The sequence below is a fragment of the Balearica regulorum genome, chromosome 5 (genome assembly GCF_011004875.1).
Source record: "Balearica regulorum gibbericeps isolate bBalReg1 chromosome 5, bBalReg1.pri, whole genome shotgun sequence".
In the NCBI taxonomy this organism is placed as follows: Eukaryota; Metazoa; Chordata; class Aves; order Gruiformes; family Gruidae; genus Balearica; species Balearica regulorum.
The window spans coordinates 9,573,348-9,592,658 of NC_046188.1; the positions used below are offsets into that span (position 1 = coordinate 9,573,348).

At 37.3% G+C, this 19,311-nt stretch overlaps 1 protein-coding gene across 1 annotated transcript in view; it reads left to right on the forward strand.

Annotated features, from left to right (window-relative positions):
- JAG2 (jagged canonical Notch ligand 2) overlaps nucleotides 1–19,311 on the forward strand; it is a 70,131-nt gene that overhangs the window by 37,370 nt on the left and 13,450 nt on the right. Inside the window, exons 6-15 of the mRNA XM_075753392.1 lie at nucleotides 9,057–9,187; nucleotides 9,571–9,690; nucleotides 11,979–12,092; nucleotides 12,914–13,027; nucleotides 13,593–13,706; nucleotides 14,239–14,285; nucleotides 14,554–14,727; nucleotides 16,756–16,906; nucleotides 17,205–17,369; nucleotides 17,949–18,062. Coding sequence (XP_075609507.1) covers nucleotides 9,057–9,187; nucleotides 9,571–9,690; nucleotides 11,979–12,092; nucleotides 12,914–13,027; nucleotides 13,593–13,706; nucleotides 14,239–14,285; nucleotides 14,554–14,727; nucleotides 16,756–16,906; nucleotides 17,205–17,369; nucleotides 17,949–18,062 — 1,244 coding nt within the window. The remainder of the gene's footprint in view (nucleotides 1–9,056; nucleotides 9,188–9,570; nucleotides 9,691–11,978; nucleotides 12,093–12,913; nucleotides 13,028–13,592; nucleotides 13,707–14,238; nucleotides 14,286–14,553; nucleotides 14,728–16,755; nucleotides 16,907–17,204; nucleotides 17,370–17,948; nucleotides 18,063–19,311) is intronic.

Here is a 19,311-nt window from a genome sequence, read left to right on the forward strand (position 1 = left end):
AATAGGTAGGCTCATATGAGCAAAGCCTTTCCTTGTAGCACGTCATTGATGCGAAGAAGCATCTAATGTTATAAGTCTGGGTGTCCCCTTCTAACCTGCCCAGCTAAATAAAGCTCACAAAAATAACATTGAGTCTGTTGAAGGAGTCTGACCAGAAATATCACTATTTTGTGGATGGATTCTCTCACCTGAAAGAAAACACTAGGGGAAGGAATAGGGACTTAATGTTTCAGATGGATTGTATGCCATTTGCCTTGTTTCTTAATGCCTGTCTGCTGAAGTGCTAGATCTGTGATCAGCAGGTTGAAGGAAAACAATGGCCTTTCTATGTATGGCCACTCTGTTTCCAGTATTGCAGAATATTCTTGGCTACCTCTTTAAATGTGATTTGGTACCTTGAGCTTGTGATTTGGTACCTTGAGCTTGTTCACACACATACTCTTAGTGCTTGTATTCTGTAGTAGTTATTAGGCTGCATTAGAAAGGTTGCTTTTAACCCAAATGGATACTACCTTCTATAGAAAAATGATGCTGAACTAAAAATAAACAAGGCTTACAGACATGACCTTTATCTTCAGCAGTACAAAGCAAGCTGTTATTTAAAAGAAACTGTTATGTTTGGTGCTATTGAATTATAATCTAGATTCCTTCATCCTGGTTTTTGGACAGTTGCCACCGTCATTTAACAGGTGAAGACAATGTCCTTTTTTTAATTCAGAAAGAAAATGAAAATGTGAGAAAAACATGGGTGTGAGATGTATGGAAATCTACTGGTGCCAATAGCCACTTGATTGCCAAAATCTGCAGTGGCATTTATAAATAGAAAAGTTGGAAAACAGTTACTATCTTGAACTTGTATGAACATGCAGGTAACTTAAGTAACTTAAGCAATGGCTCTGAGGCTTCAGCCTAACTCTCATAGCAAGGATCTACCTCCATGCGTTGATGTTCCAAAGTAATTTAGAGCTGTTCTTGGATTAAATGTTGCACTAAAAACAGATCTTAAAAGTAGCTAAATGACTGCAGACTGTTAATAAAGGATATGCCATTAATATTAACTGTATATCATCTGTTGGGCAAGTTCAGGTACCCCTTGTTTTGAGGAAGTTAGTGTTGTGATGTTTGCCATTTCTTTTGTTGAGTTTTCGTCAAAGACATGGAAAATAAGTAGGGGACCATCTGTTATCTCAAAATGACATGATGTGGGAAATGATTTTGTGGTATGGCTGGGTCTAGGTAATAGGTTTTTGTCATTGTGAAGACAGTTCAGAAAAAGTAATAACTTACTGAATAATGAGCAAAATTACATCCTTGAGGAAAGCAAAAGCAACTTACCTGGATCTTGCAAAGATGGGAAATTGCAATCTTCTTAAACTAAAAACCGGAAAGCCTTTATGCATATCTAGGCTTCAACTGGCCACTGTAATCTTCTATTTTATTTTTTTTAGCCTGCAGTGGCAGGCCAAATGGTCTTACTGATTGACTTCACCAGCCCATAGTAGTAGGAAGGATCGTCAAAGAAGCAACACTGCCAAGCCATGATGGTTGGTGCTTTTTGTATGTTTTTGCATCATTTGGAAGTACTCTGTTAAACTGTCTAGAGAAGAATGAAGTTTGATCTAATGGCATATAACTGGCTTAGGCTCAATTACCTTGTGAAGTTATCAAACTGAATATAGAGCAACTACAAGTGACAGTCTCCTTCCTTGACTAAAACTGCTGACTTGAGTATGTTTGGTACTGCTCATAAACTGTCAGTAGGCTTAACAGCTTAATCTTTCATTTCCTTGTGATCCAGAGTGGTATGGGTTTGGCAGAAGTCCAGATATGCCTTGTAACTGGGCTGCATTGTCATATTCCTGCCAGGATGATGGTATTTTCAGAAGTCTTTCTACTTTTCCTGTTGCCTTTGAATGTTTTAATTTCTCTTCCAAAGCAAAACAAAAGGGGTCAAATCCCTAACACTGCTCAGCTTGTGTTCAGCTTCTGGAGCCATGGTAGGACCTAGGTTATGTCCTGGGAAATGAGACGCTTACTTTACACAACTATGATACAAAAATTTCTGTAGAATCTGTAGACTAACTGAAAAGAATTAGAAGTAGGATTGTTAATAGTACTTTAATGTGAGTTTGTGTAGGGTGAACAAAGCAAGCATACAGTTTTTAAAACTTCTAAGTAAATTGATTGTTTAGTGTATGTGTTTTGAACTGTCTTAGTCTCAAATTACTTTTGAAGTACATGTAACAAAATTTTGGGTTTACAATGTTGGTGACTTTGTATTTAATCACATATCTTATGTTTGTCCTGTTGAAACAGGTTTCTCAAACTTCCTGTCCAGTGCCATGCCTTTTGTAGTCCTTGTATTCCATTTCAGCCCTTCTTTTAAAGCTGTTTTCTTGTGTTCAGCAGTACCTGCAGGTGCTGTCTGCCTCTCCTAAGTGGTTTTGCTCCCTTAATCTGTCACTATAAGGGCCAGAACCTTCTCAACTATCTTTTAATACTTTCTTTACAGAGATGCAGGAACAAAATCCTGAGTAGCAAAATGAGCTATGACTACCTGGAATATTAAGGGTATAATAGTGTTCTAGAGATTCTTTGTTAAATGTTAAAGGCTTGCATAGTCTTCCTATCCTTTTCTGTAGGAGGCCTACCAATATCACCATCTCACTTGTGTTTTCATGATGGTTGGGTGGATAACATGGTTAACGTAAACATTTGGGAACTCTGCCTAAACTTTAAAGAGAAAAAAAAGCTGTTGGATTCTTGTAAACTCATTCTTGGGTACAAGGTGAATTGGTGAGGCATCTTAAAGTAGGTTGTTACTGAAAGACTAGAGGACTAATGAAAGGTCTTAGGACTGAAAAAAGAAGGAAATACAATACTTGCTTCTAAAAATGGGGAGAAAGTAAGAGATGGGGAACTTCCATATCAGCTAGATTAGATAGGAATCTCCAGAGAACACTGAAACAGGTAGATCATTCCTAAACATCTAGAAAATGCTCACAGATGAGTTACTGGCTAACTAGGACTTATCAAGAGCAGATCTAAATAATATGGCTTCCCTCCACAATTGTTCCAGAATGGAATTATGAGAAATCTCATAAGCTCTCAAATTAGGATAAATCTCATAAGCTGCTCTGAACAATGAACTAGAGTCTTGTTTGAGCAGTCTGCTAGCTGCTGTGGCATCTGACCACTTCAATTCCTGCAACTTTGACTAGGTGTAGTCCCTAAAGAGCATAGGGCTATTGTTTGGCCCTACAGGAATGCACTGGTACCAGTACCTGAACACCTTCTCCTGTCTCCTCTTTAATGCAAAGTATTGTATCTCAGCTTTGAGTTTAAAGAACTTGCAAAATTATTACAGTTGATGTGTCTCATCACATAAATCCTCTTGCCTGTTGTCATAACCAGTATGCTCTTACCATGTTTTTTTTGGTCTTACTAATAAGCCTTCTGGGATTGTATTTCACAAGTAGACATATTAAGTTATAACAAAAAATACCATGTTTTGTTTCTTTATTGGTCAAGGAACTGAGGCACACTCTGCACTTGCTTCTTGGTTACTGGGTAGAAAGGCACAGAGTATATCCTAAACATGGATACTAGCAGGAGAATGCAAGTGGGCGTACAGGAAATAAAAACATGTAGTACTTAACCTGTGTCTGCAATAGTAGGTAGTGCAGATAAATAGAACAGTAGATGAAAGCAGCGTTGAGAACCCAATACTAAACACACCCCCCCCCCTTTTTTTTTTTTATTTTAGACTAGCTCTAGTTTGTTCTTGTGGACTGAATGCCTGTTTGCAGCTGGAACACATCATGTGTGCTCCTGGTATACATTATCTTACATTACCTTAGTTTAACTTAAAAGGAATCCAATTCCTTTGTTCCAAAACAGCTCTGTGATGTGAACTAACACGCCATCAGCAGGAATGATCAGGCAGTTCACTTAAAAAGCATACTCCTGGTGTGAACTAATGCAAATGTAGACAAACCCTTAGAGCCACTTACTGCAAGTTAACTGAGCAACCTTTCCCCATGTCTTCTAGGTAAACAATTTTGAACTATCCCCTCTACCAGCTCCTTCACAAAACTGTAAAGTACTGAAGTGAGAATGTTAGCTTTCAATGACTTCCTTTATTAGAGGAGAAAAAGGTTTATAGGGAAAGGTTTGTATCTTTTGGTCTAATAAGAATGCTGGAGGTGACAGGAAAAGATGACAAGATTTCAGGTAATTAAATTGAGTTCATTAATGAGAATCTTTTCCTTCCCTATTCACAAAACCATCATGCCTATTTCAAATGGAGGAAAGTGGAGAAAGCGCTTCTGTGACGAATTTTATTACCATACTGGCTATAACATTGAATCCAGATGCTCAGAAACGTAGGATCTCCTAACAGCCAGACCATATTGCTGCCTGCTATGTGACAATTAATCTCTTAAAAGATTAAACAGACTTTCTTATAGTTATTTTAAGTAAATAACTAATATAAAGCTATTGTTCTGGCCTATGCAACACCATCCTGTTCACGTCATTAGAAAATTTAGTGCTTTTCCATTTAAGAGGGTTACTTCTCCCCCACCCCTGAATGATGCATTTTGCTTCTGCTCTTAATGTCACTGTTCTGCTTCATTTTCCTGTGTTGAGTGTTTTGGCCACAGCTTCCAATTGAAATATGAGTGGGAGAAGCTCCATCCGAAAAGCCTGCTTAAGAAATGATATGTAGTTATGGCACAATGATCTTCACTTCAGCTTTTGTATGATGTGCAAGATACCAATAAGGTGTAACCTGTGGTAATTAAAGGCTTATACCACATTGCCTAGATCCTCCTTAGGATTTTTTCAATTTATTTTTAGGCCCTATATTTTGATCTAGACTTGAAGTAATTTGGTTTTGATTTCCTTCACATTCATGGTTTAGGTGTACTTGTGCGTTAAGTGCTGACAAAGCTCTGTAGCTAGGTGTGGAAAAGAATTTATTTAGGTATTCCCTCTTTCTTGTGTATTATGAGCCTTTTTGTAAGGTTAACCAGAGTAGCTTAATGATTGGATGAGACCTGTGATGCAAAGTTTCTCAGGTGAACTCTCTGCATAGAAGGTTCAGGACTCAAATACCCAGAAGAGATTGCACCGGGAGAATAGACTATGTCTGAAAATAGTATAAACCAGCTGAGTTAATATTGACTGAAAGCGCCCTAACTCTTTTAGTGTAACAGGCATCTTCCCTTGGGATAAGGAGTTAATCATGCAAGGTGGTGAGGGACTATAGTTTACAGACCATCAGGATCTGGGTACATCTCTTTGCCTTTCCACATCAATTCCCTAACTGCCATTGTAGGATTTATCATAAAATCATGGAATTTGGAAAGTCTCACCTCCTACCCAAAGAAGGTCTAGTTAGACCAGGTTGCTCAGGGTCTTATCCTCGCAAATAAAGTACCTGTTTACATACAGCAACATGGGATCTTTGAACACCTTGTGGCATCTGATTTGGAAATGCTCAATTTAAACCTAGCTTTCACTAAATTTTAACACAAACATCTTCAGAGGAAAGCAAAGACCAATACCAGCTTTTTCCTTAATTAGAACTATTTCAGAAGAACATGAGGAAAGCATAGTTCTGTAGAAAAATCTATTTTATTGCACTTGACCAGTTTAGCTTTTTTAATAGCCCCAAGAAAAGCAAAAAACCCCAAATCTTCTACTTCTTCTTTTCCCCACTTCCCCCCTGCTCCTGTCTCCAAGTATATAGGTATCTTTGAACTGTGTGCAATGATGGGTGCTTCTGTAGAATTCCTTGATACTAAATTTACTACTTTACTACTACGAATTTACTGTAGAAAGTCTTACTTGGCCTGGAATCTAGCTGTTTGAAGCCCCACTTGCTTATTGTAACCAAGTATACACTATGGGTTGAATTATTGTGGCTTTATCTACTTGTAAATGACAACAGTATTTTTCCTGCATAGCTGCAGTTTCTCTAATCTCAAGGCTGAAATGTTATCTAGAAGCTTTGCTAATGTTAACTCCTGCCACCTCCCTTTCTTCTCGCCTTGTATTTAAATTCTCATTTTCTATTGCCATCACATTCTCCTTTTAGGAAAATAGAAGCTGTGAAGCATGTCTGTAGAATTATCAGGATCTTTTCTGCAAGTTTTTGGTTTCAAGTTAACTAGTAATTGTTCTTGTATTCCTACTGCACACTCTCTCTGTGTTAATCCTGACCTGAAGGGACGCTTTGGTCTGGGAGCAGATGCCTGTACTTCAACCTTCCATGAGGAAGTTACTAAACTGTAACAATCTATTTATGGTAGTTTCTTTTGTACTGCTAATAACCCAGCAAGGGCTAAGATTAAGCCATCTCTGATTTTTTTGGTTGTAAAGATCAGTTAGAGCCGATGAAGTCAGCAGAGGGGAAGGACAAAGGAAGTAGAATCTTGATTCCAATAAGAATTTTCTTTGTCCGTTGAACAATAGGGATCCTTATGAATTCTCTAAATTTGACTTTTATTTATTCAGATGTGAAAAATGTAAGATTGCAGAAACTTCCAATAAATTATTCTCAACTAGGGGGGCAGGGAAGAAGTAACTTTAGCCCACCATTAACTGTGCTAGCAGTTTCCTTTTGGCTTTTACACAAGTGGTTGTTATTTGAAAATGAATTCTGTTGGGGTTTTTATGGATGATGTTGCTTTTGTATCTTTTGGGCTTCTCATAGTGGATCATTAACCTTTTTTTAATCTTTGTGTTCTGGCTTGATATTTTTCTCATCATTGACAGTGTGCTTGTTTCTAAACTGATTTCACTTTATTGATCACATCTTGCTCTAGGAGTGAGCTGATATCCATGTAAACATTATCTTTTTAGAAGGAAGTGGATTTAAAGCTGCTCTACCACCTGTTAATGTAGGATGCGACCAGACTTCCTGTTCAAGAGGAAATCCTAATTTACTCTTCCTTGTAAACTGAAGGCTGATCAGCTTACCACATAGTAACCTTTTGACTTGTAAACACTGTGTTCCTTTGGACTGCTTTTAGCCTCTAGAAATTATTTCCCTCGGCCTTGGTGGTAACTTCAACAGTAAATTTTGTGTTGAATATCATGAAAAAGCAGCCACCCTTTTCTGCTGAACTAATTTTAATGCAGTCAAGCATACCTACAAACTCAAGTAGGTGCTTAAGATGCCTTCAGGTTCTAAGAAGGTGGCTGTATTTTTCTTTGCACTCTTAATCACCAGTGCAGTGTTAAACAAACTCGTTATCCATTGGGTATGGAAAACAAATTGAGTTATTGTGATTATTTGCTTTGTGATGGCAGACTTTCAGCTCTTGAAAATGCTTGTTAGATGTGGGTGGGGAGTTGGCTCTGGCTAGGATAGTCATGGTGAATCACTGGCAGTAGTGCCAGGTTTGGCATGGATGGAGATTTGGGTTGGGGCCAGTAAAGTGAGTTACAGTGCTTTTTTTATTGTTTATTACCAGCCCCTGAAAAGATTTTTCTGTCCTTGAGGAGGAAGGAAGAGATCAAATTTAGCAGGAGCAGTATTTGTTTCCTTTTACTGCTAATACAGCAAAAGAAACTTTTGAAGTACATGTGTCCTACAGGCTTCTGACAGCCTTGCTTAGATTAGTGATTGGAAGCCTGTGGACTCGGTACACAGCTGAAGCTGTCTTTAGGGATCCTACAAATGTGATATTTTGAATGAGAAGCAGATACTGGGACTAAGAACTCAAAGTAGTTATAGAAATTTATATTTAAAAAATCATCTTGCAAAGATCTGCATCTAGATTCCTTCTGCGTATGTAAATAGTAGAAATGTAAATCATACGCTGCCAGCATAACCTGTTCTGTTCCTCTGGGGAGTGATACAGCTTACTGAAATGGTGGAAGTGGATTGATTTGCTAGGAACTGAGACTCCTCATTTATACTTCTTTTCCTTGTCTCCTCTCACTACACCGCAAAGACTAAATTTTTTTTCTCTTATGGTATTCAAAGCATATTGATAATTGAATGGTGGTGTTAAATCTAAAAAAGTACGGTTTTCTTTCTTAATGCTGTCTGCCCTGCCCAGGCATTAGGGCCCCACTGGCATGTATGTGCCCAACTCCCATTCAGTATGTTTTTATGCATCTCTTTGCTAGTATGGCTCTCATTGTTTATAAGAAATACTCTTAAAATAAGAAGCAGAACACTTTTTTCTGGTTGGCCTAAAAGAGCAAGCTTACTATTTATTTTTGGTTAAAACGTGTGAAATGTGTTTTAAAAAAACCCAATACATTAGTCTCTGTCCTTTTCTATTTTATTTTTAAGTTCAGACTTTAACACTTTTCCTGTAGCATGAACAGTTGCTTTTTATTAGCAGAATTCTGTTACAGATAACATAAAGGTATTGGTCTCTGAAGAAATCTTGTGACGAAATTTCAACTCTGTTTAAAACAAATGAATTATTAATGGTTTTTTATGTTCTCTCTCCTTTCTCCAAAGACTACCCTTTTCATAGTGTTACTAGAGAACACTGAGGATATAATAGAATAAATCTGTAAAAAGGGTTCTCTTGAGAAACTAAGTATCTGGCTTGCCTGGTCTTTCAAGACTGTAGCACTCCAGAACAAACTAGCTAATTTCTTGAAAGCTATCCTCAGAGAGAGAAGAAACTATGGTGCTTGATGCAGTAAGCCAGCAGTCTCCTTTTCAAAAGTAATTTCAACTTTTTGTATCAATCATAATTTTTATCCTAGTGTGAGATGATTATGTGAAGATGGGACTTATAGTGAAAGAACAACTAATTTATGCATAGTTCTCATAACGCATAGTGCTTGGTGTTGTTTGTTGCCATGGTGTGTAATACAGTTGAGCAAGATGAGTTCCAGTAAGGATGTTCAATGGGACTAGTATGTCCTTTCTAAACAAGAGAAATACAGTTTTATTATATATTGCAAATTGAACAGTTGACCTTGTTCTTGAGAATGGTAAGTGTAGTGTTTTAAATACCTGTAATGCTGATAATTAAGCATCATGTTGCTAACTTTTAACATGTGAACTTACATCTTAGGTGTCATTATGGTTGGCAAGGACAGTTCTGTGATGAGTGTGTCCGCTACCCAGGCTGTGCTCATGGGAGCTGTAATGAACCATGGCAGTGTAATTGTGAAACCAACTGGGGTGGCCTGCTCTGTAACAAAGGTACTTAATGTTAATGTACAGGAAAAATAAGTAAAGTTGCATGATTAACTGATAACTCATTAACCATTTTTTTCCTGCTAGTGTGCAACTACCTGAGTATTTCTGTGCCTAATTCTTTTATGGCAGATGGTGCCTAAAAATCATAAGTATAGAAAGTTTAAGACAAAAGGCTTGGAATGGTCCTGACTTCTAACTCATGCAGTTGTCTCTTGCTCATCATTCCCTGTTCTGTGTGAATAGTAATGAGATGACAGGCTAGCTAATGGGATATCGGAGGGATGTGAGTGAATTATCTTCAAGCCAGAAAGGAATCTGTATGTGTGACTAGGGATTAAAACAGTGAGATTTGTGTTCCCTGTTGATTGACACTCTTCTCTGTCCAGATCTGAATTACTGTGGAAATCACCATCCCTGCCTGAACGGTGGAACCTGTATGAATACTGAACCAGACGAATATCGCTGTGCTTGCCCAGATGGCTACTCTGGAAAAAACTGCGAAATTGGTACTTCTGGATATTGCATGTAACTGAAAATCTGAAACTGTTTTAGGCATGGCTATGTTCTAGTTAGCTGGGTGGCATTTTTATATGCTCATTGTTGCTTTTTTTTTTGTAGAGTGGAGGGGCTGTTTTCTCCTTTCCAAATCTATCTTGATTTCTGAAAGGGGAAGTGTGAAAAGTTATGGCGTGCAACTTGTCCTTCCAGCTTGATTGTTGCTTTGTGTGACAGTGGGGATATGCCAGCTCTGTCTCTCCTGTGTAGTGTCTTAGGCTGGCTCTTCAAGAAACCAGTGAAGACAATAGAAATGCTGAAAGTTTCACTTGGACTTAGATAAGAGTGAGAATATGTTATCCCTTTGGTTTCTTTACTGCCTTAATCCAAACATCCAATTGGGCTATAGTCTCATGGAAATGGATTACAGGTGCACCTTTCCCTGTTACCTTTTTCCCTGCTACCCGTTTTCTTGTATTCTGGCCTGTTTGCAAATGTGTATCTTATACAAGCTGGGAATGAAGGAAGGTGGTAGTGATGGATGCTTCAGTCTTAACTGTGGTGTGTGCTTTTGGCCCAATTTTTAGCTTCCTGAATGTGTTGACTAATCTTCTTGATCAACTGAAACTTAGTTTTTAAAATCATCTTTTAATATGAGGCTCTTAACACTTGCATTATTAATCCAAAAGTATTAACTACTATGGAAATGTGTTCAAGCCCTCCTACAGAGCAGTCTAAATGAAAAGTGTCTTCCCTGCTTCCATTGGTAAAATGGAGAAAGCATGTCAACCATGCTTCTGATGAAGTATGCCTTCTTGACTAAAGTCTTACAGATCCAACGTGAAAAACTGCTTTCTATCTCAAGTACACTACAGTGCATTGCTTTTTTTCCTGTATATGTATGTGTTACACAAAGACCAAAACTTTCATGTACTAGAAACAATTTTGGTATTTGGAGATTTTTTTTCTGACTATCCTGTCTCTGGAGATAAAGTATCAAGTGCACAATTTCTTCTTCTTTACTATTTTGCTTTAAAGAGTTGATGTTCGGAGAAAAATGAAAACTTTCAGTTCAACTTTTTCACCTGTAGTATTCAGTTGGGTGTTCTGCACTTTCTTTGCCATGATGGATCATTAAGTCCTTTTTTCAAATGTTATATTCCCAGTCTTCTCAACTTTGAATTTTGCCATTCGTTGATAGTTAGTGTAGATGGAAAGAATCAATTTTTTTTTCTTTCTGTTGGGCCTTAAGTTCACTGAACTATTACCAGTAGAAGGTTTTCCACATTTATCAGGATGTAGATCTTCTTTGAACTTTTATAAAGTGTTGTGTGGTATTAATGATACTATCAAAACTTGAATTTTGTTTCATCTGGTAGAATGTGATGCAAAGTTTTGGCTAAAATGGATGTAATCTTGTCCTAGCTTGCCCCAAAAGTTGTGGGGAAGCACCTTAACTCTCCAGATGAGGAGGCAGTGGTAAAAAGGAGCCATACATTTGATGAGTTCTGTACTGATTATTAGCAGTAGATTGGTATATGAGTTGCTTTACTGGTACCTAACATCCTAGACAACGTAAATTGTAGTTTGCAAACTAGATAACATCTCTGAAAGAATGCTTCTAAAATATAAATGCTAGCAACAGTTAGAAAGTCTTATCTAGTAAGGGAGTTGTTTTTGTCTTTCCAAAAGCTTCCTTGGCTTCTGAGAGGGAAAATAGCAAAAATGATGGCATACAACTTGTCCCTTCAACTTGATTGTTGCTTAGTGCAGCATCTGCAAGTGTTAGCCCTACATGGAGTGACAACAAGCAGTACTGCCTGTAATTGCAAGTAGCTCTATTTGCTGTTTCCAGGGAACAGTATTAGAATGAAGCTAAACAGAACTTTGATACTTTACTACTACTGTTCAGACCTGTGCATACAGTGTATCTGTTTTGTCTCACTGAAAGAAAATAAAGTGCTGGAGCACTGCAGAGGTGGAAGTGTGTGGCCGGAAGCAGTACTTAACTGGGGACTTCTCTAGGTCTTGGGATATTGAGATATGAGTGACTATTTTGCCTTCAGGCTTTCTAGTCGGTAGATGTGAACGGTGATGCGCTGTCAGTAAAATCCTGCTTCAGTTTCCTGCTGGGAATCTTACTCTCTGCAGCTGGGAGAGGGAGGTTCCAAACTTCTGTACAGGCACCTCTCTACTGCTTGTACTCTTAGTCACTTTAATCAGAATGCAATTTCTAACCATGTAAGTTCTCCTTAATTGATATTGGAAGAGTATTTAGCAATAATTTCTTTCTTTCCAGCGGAGCATGCTTGTGTATCCAATCCCTGTGCTAATGGTGGAATTTGTCACGAAATTTCATCAGGCTTCAAGTGTCACTGCCCATCAGGGTGGAGTGGACCAACATGTGCTATTGGTGGGTATGCATTGATGACTGACCCCTTGGGTTGGAAGGGTTGATACAGCTTACTTGGTAATCATGCTCTGTGGGTATGAAATTTGGTAGTCTTTTGCCTTACCTGTTTCTTAACAGCTGTGCGTTGGGAGCCTCTGAAAAGATTAATGGTACTGTGCAGCTAGCAGTATCTATTTGATGCATTTGAGATCTACAAGTTATCAAAAGTGTAGCTGGACTATAAACAAAGAAATGCCCTGTTGTCAAAGCTGGTAGGACAATTTCTGACTCTTTAGCTGGTCTAAAGCAAAATACAGAATGGATTTGCTTTGAGATATAAATATGAATGTGAAAGGTTCTCCTCTTAAAGGTAGTAGAAGAGTAGGTTACTCAGACGCTTAAGTGGCTGGTTTGGAAGACAGGGAAGTGGTTGGAAGGTATTATGGACCTATGTAGTTGGTTTGCATGTTGCCTGTGACTTGAAACACAGGATTCTTACCCATTTTTCAACAACATCTATCCTCAAAAAAAACCCCCAAGACCGATGAGCTAAACTTGTCTCATGATCTAGGAACTTGACTTTCAGTGAATGTGTTAATTGTTGGCAGATTAACTGAATCATCTTGCTGTTTGCAGATAGAAAATTTCAGAGTTCCCTTCTTCCTTATCTCAAAGATGTGAGAAAAGCCTAAGTAGGTTAGAGATGTTAGTCTGTTCCTAAGCTTATATGTTGGTACGTTCTCCTCCTTCATATCAAAATAATGTAAAAGAAACCCCCCCAAAAAAAACCTGTTAAGCCAAATTTTAAACCATGTAATGGAAGGAATACTTTGACTTTCCAGATATTGACGAATGTGCATCTAACCCTTGTGCTCAAGGAGGGACCTGTATTGATGGTGTTAATGCATTTGAGTGTATATGTCCACAACAGTGGATTGGAGCAACATGTCAGCTTGGTAAGTAATTACCTTCTAAGACCAATGGAGATTATTCCTAAATAATGAATAATGCTGTGTAAGCATGTTTCTGATAGGATTTTATTGAAGAAAAGGTTGAAGATATGTGTTGCTATTGATATCTTAGCTCTTCTTTAGTAGATCTTAAAGCCAGAAGGTTCAAGTGAACCTTCAACTATTTAAGCCCCAACTTAAGCTTGCTTATAATAGTTCTTCTAGTATGCCTGATAACTTTTCTGTTTCAAAATACAGCATTGGTGATGGTAGCTCCTTCTTCATGGTGGCAGAACAGTGACTATGAGCTTACAGAGGCAGAGAAGGGATTTGCCCTAACTAACATATTACCTTTTTCAATTTTGGTAAAGAGAAAAAAAAGATAACATGCATGTGCTACTTTAGATAAGTGTGCGTTAAAAACCTGTGGTATGTAAATGGTTTTAGTGCCCTACCAATTTATAATATGAGCTTCTGATGCTTGGAGTGCATGGAAACTTTGCTTGGTGCTGTGGTAATCTGTTTCTTGGTTTGTTCTTTATTCTCTTCTTTCTTTTATCTTCTTTCACAGATGCTAATGAGTGTGAGGGGAAACCCTGTGTTAATGCTTACTCTTGCAAAAATCTCATTGGTGGATATTACTGTGACTGCATTCCAGGATGGACAGGAGTAAATTGTCATATCAGTTAGTATTTATTTAGTATATATGTTTGCAATAGGATGCTTTATTCCTTTAAAAAAAAGGTTTTGTTATGAATGATACATACTTGTATAAGAAAAAATAACTGTTGTCAGGATTTTCCTAACTTCCAGCAATGTAAGTTGAAAAAACTGTTTGAGAATTTATTTAGAGGTATAATTAGTATTAAAATGAGCTTAGATATACACTTATATAACTCTAATAAATCTCATCCCTGATTCTGAATGATATCATGTACTGATTCAATTTAAAATACTTTTTAGCTAAAATGTTAGATATAAAATTAGCTGATAGCATTTGATTTAATTACACTGTAATAGAAATACGTAATATGTAACTTTCTATTACATAATATTTAAAATAAGAATCTCTTAAGACATCAAACACCCTTGCTATCCATTGAAACATCTAAAAAAATCCTTTCTGAAAATCATTTATTCTGTATTTTTGTTAGACCTGTACTTTACAGTTTAGTCTTACAGTATAAATTCTAATGCCTTGCATATTTTATCCATAGATATTAATGACTGTCATGGACAATGTCAACACGGAGGGACTTGTAAGGTAACTCTTGTTTATTACATGCCATGTTGAAAATAAATCTTGTTCTGGCTAGTTATGAATTATAGTTTGCAATTACAGGTTGGTTCAATGAGGTTAAATGTTAAGTGTAGTGTGGCACTTGTAGGCTCTTGCACTACTTCACAAAATAACTTTGTGGTACTACTGCTGTTCACAAATCCAGAATATAGAAATAAATTGAATTCTTGTGTGAAAGTTTTATCAATAAACAAATTTTTCTGCTTTTTTTTTTCCACCCCTCTCTGTGAAGGATGAAGTGAATGGTTACCATTGCTTATGCCCTCGTGGTTTCACAGGAAAAAACTGTGAGACAGAAATCAATGAGTGCGAAAGCAATCCATGCCAAAACGGAGGCCGTTGCAAAGACCTGGTGAATGGATTCAGTTGCCTGTGTTCACAGGGCTTCTCAGGAGTCTTCTGTGAGGTGAGGGCAGTGGTGACATTACTGCAATACTTGTCGTGGATTGAATTCTTGAAAGAAATATGTCTCCAGGTTTAAATAGGAGTAACCCAAGGCTAAAGCATTACTCACTAATGTAGCTGTTACATGACACTCTGAATAAGCAAACTTGTTGTGCAGTGCTGTCATAGTAGCTGTAACACTTGAATTTGCAGCCTGATAAACTGCAAGTTGTTGCACAAAGGTGTTGGCTCTCCTAAATGTTTTAAGGCTGCAAGTACTCGTGATAATGAATATCTGCCTGTTTCTAGGGAAGACATTAGACTCTTCAATGTAAAATTATATTGCCCTGAGAGTGTATACTTTCTGGCTTTCACTGATAGCCAAATTCATGTAAGTGTTATGGTTAGCAAGGCAGTGTCAGCTGGAGGCACTGGATTAGAATTTGGTTGGACTTGCCCCAGAATTTTTCATGGAGGACATAAGAGTGATGTCTCAAATGCTGAAGTAATTTTATTCTGTATTATTTGCATTATTAAAGAAACAATGTCATCCTCTTACTCAAAAATGAAAAAGGTTACAGATATAGACCAGTTTTATTAAACTGTTGTAGTACCTAATAGGTCATCTTACCATTTCTACATAACTTGAGTGCTTTACTTCTGGCTGATTCATACCATACTGTGTAATTAAAGTTTTAGCAAATCTGTTTGAGTAATAGGGGGGAGTTGGCTGCTTGCCTTGCGTGTTGCAGGAAATATGTACCATTGATTCCAGATGTTAAAGTACCAGCTACTGAACTTGCATTGGGAAGGGGAAATTTACACTAATGGAAGGAAACAAATGGAGACATCTGATAGAGGAGATCTGAGAATCTTTCTCAGACCTTAGCTATTTTTCATAGTTTGCTTTGAATGTTCCATGTGAGAGCACAAAATAGCTTGCTGAAAATCTCTGTTGCAGCTGGAATTGTAGGTGCTCCTCTGAATTAAATACTTAACACCATTTGTGTTCCTTCTGTTTTGGTTAGATTTGATATTCCCCCCCCCCCCCCCCCCATTTAGCTACAGAACTACTAAAAATAGTGACCAAATCTACTGTTGGACTTAATTTTATGTCTGTAAGGTTGAGAAAGCTATCTTTTTCACAAGAGATGTGAAGAGGGAAAAATTCACTTGAGGAGAAGAAAGCAATTGTTAAGAATAACAATTTGGAGGAAAGATACTGTGATGTAACAATATCTCTTTCGGGGCTGCTTTGTGGATTCTGAGGCAAATTTAGGGCATCACCAATCAATGATCTTTAAGATGAAGAAGCAGAATTACTTTGCTACAGCAATTTGTGTTAAGGATTATATTATGAAAGCTAGGTTTAAATTTTGCTTTTTTAATCAGATGGTAAGAAGTGTTCAAAATATACCTAGTATTTCTGTGTGCAAATTGGCATGATGATAGTATTTGTAAGAATAAGGCCCTGAGCAGCTTGGTCTAACTAGACCTACTTTGAGCAGGAGGTGGGAGTAGCTGACCTCTAGAGGTCCCTTCCAGGTTTTGTGGTTCTACAATAAATTCTATGTGTTAATTGAGATGGGAAGAGAAGTTACTCCAGAGAATAGTTTTTTTTAAGATTCTGTGTATTTTAAGTGTCTTGCAGACACAAAGTTGAGAAGTGCACTGGTATTTAACTTGCATTACAGCATTTAGTACGTAGGTGTAAAGGACAGAGAATTGACTTACACTGATCCAGAATAGTCACAGTAAGATGTCTTATTAATGGCTTGTTCTTTGCTAACAAAGTTATAGCAAATGTGCTTGTTCAGCCTCCTGCAAAAGAGTCTTTTTAGCAGTATCAGATATGCTTTTTTTTAGGATTACCTAAAGTAACCTGAGGTTTCTGTCTGTGTTCCATGATGGAATGCAATATATATGATTCATAAACCTTATTAAAACTTGAAGTTCCTTGTAAATTAGCTTCATCTGTGTCTTTGGCAACACAGATAATGGTGCTTCTGGGAAATGAAGCAGCTGCTGCTAACTATGGTCTCTCTTACAGATGGATATTGATTTCTGTGAACCTAACCCTTGCCAGAATGGGGCTAAATGCTATGATTTGGGAGGAGATTATTACTGTGCCTGCCCTGATGACTATGATGGAAAGAATTGTTCTCATCTCAAGGACCACTGCAAGAACAATTCTTGTAAAGGTACCTGCTGTTGTCCAGAAACTTGTCTTAATGTACTGGTGGTACATTAAAAAAGAATGGTATTTCTGGAAATAGCATAATGCAGAAATATTTTTATTGTACTCAGTTGGACTTTGCGAAATTGCGAGGCAGTGAGAAGAAATGCTTGTAACAGTCCTTATTTATAAAGAGGTAGAGGGTAATTTATAGCTAGCGTCACTGTCAAATTGTGATTAGTCTTAATTTTGGATAACTTTTAAAACTAAAAACTGATTGGTGATGCAGATTATTAGTCTCATAATATACTTCTCCTTCTTAGTAATAGACAGCTGTACAATAGAAGTCTTCACTAATGCTACCCAAGAAGGAATCCGTTTCATTTCATCTAATGTTTGTGGGCCTCATGGACGTTGTATTAGTCAGCCAGGAGGAAATTTTACTTGTGCATGTGAAAGAGGCTTTACTGGAATATACTGTCACGAAAGTAAGTAGGAGTTACTTCAAAATAATTTGTTGCACTAAAACTTCCTTAAAGTTGTTGTTATGAAGCTTTACAATAAAACATGAAGATTTTAATAAAGTTGCATAAAGCATTGTTTCAGGTCTACTGCTTGAAATTCAGTTTCTTCTAGTAATGGTTGTTTTTGTAGTAGTTCATACTGCGATAGAAAACTGGTTTTAGTCCACCTTCAGTGTGAATGTGTCTGTACCTACTACCTTTATGTACAGTCTTACAAGAAGCCACGGATTTCTCCAACATGAGCATAATAAAGAAAGGATAGACACATGGATGCACAGCTTAGGAACATGTGTATTGCTGTTCTAGGTATTTTTAGAACACCTGGATATTTTTGCCAGGTAAACTTAATGATCTGGTTTGACTTGCTATATGAGAGAATACATCTAGAAGCCTTACTAGGCTTGAAAACAGATGTTTGAGCTGTTATTATGTATGTACAAATGGACTATAACTTTGCTGTTTTTCCTAGAGATATGAGTGTAGATCGCTCCTCTAGGTAGGTGAAGACAGCCTTGAGCAATAATTGTTGACTTTTTGTCATAGATATCAATGATTGTCTTGGGAAACCTTGCAAGAATGGTGGGACATGCATCGATGAAGTTGATTCATTTAGATGTTTCTGCTCAAGTGGCTGGGAAGGAGAATTGTGTGACATAAGTGAGTACTGCTAAGCATTACAGGGTCAAATATTTCCGCTTTGCTGTATCAGTTAGTGATGGTTGGTACATGGTTAATAATCATGGGCTAATTTCTCTGTTCTATAGTTACAGTCTATCCAATGTTGTTTGCAAAAGTATTTTCAAGAAGACTTTTGGGTAGCAGCTCTAAAAGGTTCAGTTCCTTTACTAGGACCATAACCTGATTCTTTAGTATAGTTCAGGATATATCTCGGGAGGAGAGAACTACTTTTTCTCCTGAGGAGAGGCAAAAGTGAATATACCCTCTTAGGAGGTTTACTCATTATATTGCTTTTATTGCTATAAGCATATGCAGTTCTCGGTACTTACATAAAAGCTTGCCCTTACCCAATCTAATCATACACAGTAGTTTCCAGTTTGAAAAACTTTTTAGCTTTAAGCCAGTGCAAGCTATAATGTATTTCCACCTTCCTGAAGGAATTTATAAATTTAATATCTATTCCTTTAGTAAGAAAAGAACTGCTGAAGCCTGAATTTTTTTACTCAATATCATAAGTCAATGTTGTGTATTCTGGGTTCAGTGGGAGCAGTCTTTACTCTTACTGTCCTGGCTTGAGAGATAGTGGGCCTTAGTTGACAAAGAATTGTACTAGGCCAGTTCACAGTTAAGTTACCTCAGAGGAAACTGCAGTTGATTCTTTTTCTACTCTGAAGCCCCTTCTAAAATGTGATGGCAAGGACTTGCTGAGACTTATAACAGGACATGCACCAATGATGCGAAGTAAAGATTGAGAAGCTTTTGGCAGCTATCGCTGTCAGAAGAGCTTTTTGTGTGGTCTAGATAAGATTTGGTCTGGAATAATTATGTTCTACCTATTAAAATGCTTGTTTCAAGTGAAAAGAATTTTCTCTAAAATTCATGTATGTGTATATGTTTAATGTGTGTATACATGCACATATATAGGGGTGTGTGTATATATATGGTTAAGCTATCTAATAGCTTTAACTCTCTGTATTTTGAGACGTAAAGCAGGACAGGGAGTCTTAACTGTCTCATGTGGATATCGTGGGTCAGGGCTCCTTTTCAAGGCATTGTGGTCTACTAGAAAGTTTTCTTTGAAGTTCAGAATACGGCTGTTTGCTGGAAAAATGAAACTATTTTGGTGCTCTACTTAAAAGCCATACTGAATGATTCTTTTTCTCTTAAGCTGTCAGAAAATCTTTCATAATTCCTGTTGTTCATTATTAAATCAGAGTTTTTTCCTTAC